This window comes from Mustelus asterias, assembly GCF_964213995.1.
Source record: "Mustelus asterias chromosome X unlocalized genomic scaffold, sMusAst1.hap1.1 SUPER_X_unloc_5, whole genome shotgun sequence".
Taxonomy (NCBI): Eukaryota; Metazoa; Chordata; class Chondrichthyes; order Carcharhiniformes; family Triakidae; genus Mustelus; species Mustelus asterias.
Genome location: NW_027595350.1, coordinates 296,501 through 302,500, shown reverse-complemented (window position 1 = coordinate 302,500; position 6,000 = coordinate 296,501). Strand labels below are relative to the sequence as shown.

Below are 6,000 nucleotides of genomic sequence, written 5' to 3'. Positions count from 1 at the left end.
AAGGAATGGCCATTTCACTGAAGAATAACCCATTATCCTACTTCACGCTACCCTTCAGGACAAAGCCTTCTCAAGTTTCTGCTTTTAATTTAAAATAAGATAGCGTAGCAAGCAGACTGGTTAAATGAGAATGATTCCTGCACGTTTTCTGCGTTTCTCCCCTCCCTCGCCTCTCCTCACTCCTATCTGACTTTGCAACTTCAAATAAGGGTCTGTTTCTCACCAATCCCCCACCCCCCAGCACCGTGACCATCCCCTCCACAAAATCATAGCTTCCATGTGACTCTCCGCGCTGCTCTCCAGATCAACAACAACCTGCCTTTCGATAGCACCTTTAACGTAATAAAACATCCCACAGCACCTCATAGCCGTGTCCTCAGGTTTCTGGAGGGTAGACTGTGGGAGAGACTCCAGCAGTATGCTGGAATAGTCAAGTCGAAAGGTAGCAAAGTCATAGACGACGCTTTCAACAGCAGATGAACTGAGGCAGGGGTGGAATTGGACACTGTTCTGGAGCTGGAAGTAGGTGGGCTTTAGTGACACCACAAATAGGAGCCGGAACTTCATCTAGGGTTGCAGGGGGGAGGGATAGCGTTTGGAGCAGGGGCTGAAATAAGAGCTCTGTCTTGCCAATACAGAGTTGGAGGAAATTGTATGCTGGCTAGTCAGACAGCAATCAGATAGTGCAGTGAGAGTGTGGGAGTTGAGGTTGAGCTGGGTGTTGGCACTGTTCATGTACAAAGTGATGTTGCGTTTGTGGATGATGTTACCGAGGCATAACGTGGAGATGAGAAATAGGAAGGGGCCAAGGATAGATCCTTGGGGGAGACCCAGAGGTAACGTTGCAGGAAAAAGAATTCTAAAGAACAAAGAAAATTACAGCACAGGAACAGGCCCTTCGGCCCTCCAAGCCCGCACCAACCATGCTGCGTGACTGAATTAAAAACCCCCTACCCTTCCGGGGAACATATCCCTCTATTCCCATCTCATTCATGGATTTGTCCAGACGTCCCTTAAAGTCACTATCGTATCTGCTTCCATGAAAGAACAAGCTACAATTCTCTGGCTACAACCACGTGAGAGCCATCCCACCCAGCCGCTCTTGCGATGGAGTGTATTAGAGGAGGACCATGCAGACAGGTGAAGGACAATGAGGGAAGGCTACCTGCTCCCGGTCAGAGTCCTGACCCCTGAACTATCACCCCAGCACCTCTGTTCGGTGACACTACAAACAACTCACTTTGCTCAGCAGCATCGACACACACTCATTTTCCATACAGAGAAACACAGAAACAAGAAGCAGGAGGAGGCCATTTGACCCTTCGAGGCTGCTGTGCCATACATTATGATCATGGCTGATCATCCAACTCAACAGCCTGATCCCACTTTCCCCCCATATCCTTTGATCTCCTTTGCACCAAGAGCAATATCTAACTGCTTCTTGAAAACAGACAATGTTCTGACCTCAAGTGTTTTCTGTGGAAGTGAATTCCACAGGCTGACCACTCTCCAGTAAGCTTGTGGCATACACTATCACAGAGCGTGAAAGGACAGTGTGATAACCCACAGTAACTAGTCCCAGAGTGTGAAAGGACAGTGCGATAACCCACTGTACACAGTCCCAGAGTGTGAAAGGACAGTGCGATAACCCACTGTACACAGTCCCAGAGTGTGAAAGGACAGTGTGATAACCCACTGTACCCAGTCCCAGAGTGTGAAAGGACAGTGTGATAACCCACTGTACCCAGTCCCAGAGTGTGAAAGGACAGTGTGAAAACCCACTGTACCCAGTCCCAGAGTGTGAAAGGACAGTGATAACCCACAGTAACTAGTCCCAGAGTGTGAAAGGACAGTGTGATAACCCACTGTACCCAGTCCCAGAGTGTGAAAGGACAGTGTGATAACCCACTGTACCCAGTCCGAGAGTGTGAAAGGACAGTGTGATAACCCACTGTACCCAGTCCCAGAGTGTGAAAGGACAGTGTGATAACCCACTGTACCCAGTCCCAGAGTGTGAATGGACAGTGTGATAACCCACAGTACCCAGTCCCAGAGTGTGAAAGGACAGTGTGATAACCCACTGTACCCAGTCCCAGAGTGTGAAAGGACAGTGTGATAACCCACTGTACCCAGTCCCAGAGTGTGAAAGGACAGTGTGATAACCCACTGTACCACCCAGTCCCAGAGTGTGAAAGGACAGTGTGATAACCCACTGTACCCAGTCCCAGAGTGTGAAAGGACATTGTGATAACCCACAGTAACTAGTCCCAGAGTGTGAAAGGACAGTGTGATAACCCACTGTACCCAGTCCCAGAGTGTGAAAGGACAGTGTGATAACCCACTGTACCCAGTCCCAGAGTGTGAAAGGACAGTGTGATAACCCACTGTACCCAGTCCCAGAGTGTGAAAGGACAGTGTGATAACCCACTGTACCCAGTCCCAGAGTGTGAAAGGACAGTGTGATAACCCACTGTACCCAGTCCCAGAGTGTGAAAGGACAGTGTGATAACCCACAGTACCCAGTCCCAGAGTGTGAAAGGACAGTGTGATAACCCACTGTACCCAGTCCCAGAGTGTGAAAGGACAGTGTGATAACCCACTGTACCCAGTCCCAGAGTGTGAAAGGACAGTGCGATAACCCACTGTACCCAGTCCCAGAGTGTGTAAGGACAGTGCGATAACCCACTGTACCCAGTCCCAGAGTGTGAAAGGACAGTGTGATAACCCACTGTACCCAGTCCCAGAGTGTGAAAGGACAGTGTGATAACCCACTGTTCCGAGTCCCAGAGTGTGAAAGGACAGTGTGATAACCCACTGTACCCAGTCCCAGAGTGTGAAAGGACAGTGTGATAACCCACTGTGCCCAGTCCCAGAGTGTGAAAGGACAGTGTGATAACCCACTGTATCCAGTCCCAGAGTGTGAAAGGACAGTGTGATAACGCACTGTACCCAGTCCCAGAGTGTGAAAGGACAGTGTGATAACCCACTGTATCCAGTCCCAGAGTGTGAAAGGACAGTGTGATAACCCACGGTATCCAGTCCCAGAGTGTGAAAGGACAGTGTGATAACCCACTGTACCCAGTCCCAGAGTGTGAAAGGACAGTGTGATAACCCACGGTATCCAGTCCCAGAGTGTGAAAGGACAGTGTGATAACCCACTGTACCCAGTCCCAGAGTGTGAAAGGACAGTGTGATAACCCACTGTGCCACCCAGTCCCAGAATGTGAAAGGACAGTGTGATAACCCACTGTACCCAGTCCCAGAGTGTGAAGGGACAGTGTGATAACCCACTGTACCCAGTCCCAGAGTGTGAAAGGACAGTGTGATAACCCACTGTACCCAGTCCCAGAGTGTGAAAGGACAGTGTGATAACCCACTGTACCCAGTCCCAGAGTGTGAAAGGACAGTGTGATAACCCACTGTGCCCAGTCCCAGAGTGTGAAAGGACAGTGTGATAACCCACTGTACCCAGTCCCAGAGTGTGAAAGGACAGTGTGATAACCCACTGTACCCAGTACCAGAGTGTGAAAGGACAGTGTGATAACCCACTGTACCCAGTCCCAGAGTGTGAAAGGACAGTGTGATAACCCACTGTACCCAGTCCCAGAGTGTGAAAGGACAGTGTGAAAACCCACTGTGCCACCCAGTCCCAGAATGTGAAAGGACAGTGTGATAACCCACTGTACCCAGTCCCAGAGTGTGAAGGGACAGTGTGATAACCCACTGTACCCAGTCCCAGAGTGTGAAAGGATAGTGTGATAACCCACTGTACCCAGTCCCAGAGTGTGAAAGGACAGTGTGATAACCCACTGTACCCAGTCCCAGAGTGTGAAAGGACAGTGTGATAACCCACTGTACCCAGTCCCAGAGTGTGAAAGGACAGTGTGATAACCCACTGTACCCAGTCCCAGAGTGTGAAAGGACAGTGTGATAACCCACTGTACCCAGTCCCAGAGTGAGAAAGGATAGTGTGATAACCCACTGTACCCAGTCCCAGAGTGTGAAAGGACAGTGTGATAACCCACTGTACCCAGTCCCAGAGTGTGAAAGGACAGTGTGATAACCCACTGTACCCAGTCCCAGAGTGTGAAAGGACAGTGTGAAAACCCACTGTGCCACCCAGTCCCAGAATGTGAAAGGACAGTGTGATAACCCACTGTACCCAGTCCCAGAGTGTGAAAGGACAGTGTGATAACCCACTGTACCCAGTCCCAGAGTGTGAAAGGACAGTGTGATAACCCACTGTACCCAGTCCCAGAGTGTGAAAGGACAGTGTGATAACCCACTGTACCCAGTCCCAGAGTGAGAAAGGACAGTGTGATAACCCACTATACCCAGTCCCAGAGTGTGAAAGGACAGTGTGATAACCCACTGTACCCAGTCCCAGAGTGTGAAAGGACAGTGTGATAACCCACTGTACCCAGTCCCAGAGTGTGAAAGGACAGTGTGATAGCCCACTGCACCCAGCCCCAGAGAGTGAAAGGACAGTGTGATAACCCACTGTACCCAGTCCCAGAGTGTGAAAGGACAGTGTGATAACCCACTGTACCCAGTCCCAGAGTGTGAAAGGACAGTGTGATAACCCACTGTACCCAGTCCCAGAGTGTGAAAGGACAGTGTGATAACCCACGGTATCCAGTCCCAGAGTGTGAAAGGACAGTGTGATAACCACTGTACCCAGTCCCAGAGTGTGAAAGGACAGTGTGATAACGCACTGTGCCCAGTCCCAGAGTGTGAAGGGACAGTGTGATAACCCACTGTACCCAGTCCCAGAGTGTGAAAGGACAGTGTGATAACCCACTGTACCCAGTCCCAGAGTGTGAAAGGACAGTGTGATAACCCACTGTACCCAGTCCCAGAGTGTGAAAGGACAGTGTGTTAACCCACTGTACCCAGTCCCAGAGTGTGAAAGGACAGTGTGATAACCCAATGTACCCAGTCCCAGAGTGTGAGAGGACAGTGTGATAACCCACTGTACCCAGTCCCAGAGTGTGAAAGGACAGTGTGATAACCCACTGTACCCAGTCCCAGAGTGTGAAAGGACAGTGTGATAACCCACTGTACCCAGTCCCAGAGTGTGAAAGGACAGTGTGATAACCCACTGTACCACCCAGTCCCAGAGTGTGAAAGGACAGTGTGAAAACCCACTGTGCCACCCAGTCCCAGAATGTGAAAGGACAGTGTGATAACCCACTGTACTCAGTCCCAGAATGTGAAAGGACAGTGTGATTACCCACTGTACCCAGTCCCAGAATGTGAAAGGACAGCCTTTAGTTTTGAATTTGTTTCTCAATCCCCGAATCAGATATGCTTTTACATTCCATCTCTCAGCTCGACTTACAATCTAATACAGCCATCACAATTAAATGCCAAGCATCGCTTCTCACCTGCTATTGGACTTGCGTTCCCCTGCACGGCAGCTACAATAGCAGGACTCTGAGCAGCTGCTGATGCTGGGGTGGAAGTTAGAGGCATGGTGGGTGGGATGACGTTTCCGGCTATGTTAGGATGTACAGAACTAGGCAGATCTACAGGCAAACCTCCGGGCAACCCTATACACATGTTGCCAGGAACATCCCGAGACATGTTATTGGGTACATGACCATGCACTGGGTTTGGCATGCTAGCAGGCAGGTGAGCTGGAACGTTTTCTGTGATGACGCTACCCATGCTACATGCAATAATGGCTGGCACAGCACAAGGCATACCAGCAGCCATATTACCAGACATGTTCGAAGGCATGCCAACTGGCATGTTACTGGGCATCAGTTGATTTGGAGTTTGTTGACTTGGAAACGGTGCCTGACCTGCAAGAGAAAAAACAACGACTGCTTTCTATCCGTCGCAAATTTTCAAGGAGTCTGATTTTCAGCACCTCGGAGACTACATTCAAACACAGAAGGCAGGTCTGGCACCTCTGCCAGTACATGAAAAATGTGTCAAAGTAGAAACCAAACATTTACCCAACTGGAATGAACTGACCAATTCCCACTGCAATTT

The 6,000-nt window shown here is 50.0% G+C and overlaps 1 protein-coding gene across 6 annotated transcripts in view; it reads right to left on the bottom strand.

The window, feature by feature from the left end:
• The window catches only part of smarcc2 (SWI/SNF related BAF chromatin remodeling complex subunit C2), a 305,878-nt gene that overhangs the window by 3,384 nt on the left and 296,494 nt on the right, over nt 1-6,000 (bottom strand). For 5 of the 6 annotated variants that reach the window (XM_078208999.1, XM_078209000.1, XM_078209002.1 and 2 more), the window contains exon 27: nt 5,709-5,807. In XM_078208999.1, coding sequence (XP_078065125.1) covers nt 5,709-5,807 — 99 coding nt within the window. The remainder of the gene's footprint in view (nt 1-5,708; nt 5,808-6,000) is intronic. The other variant, XM_078209004.1, reaches the window with a different exon arrangement.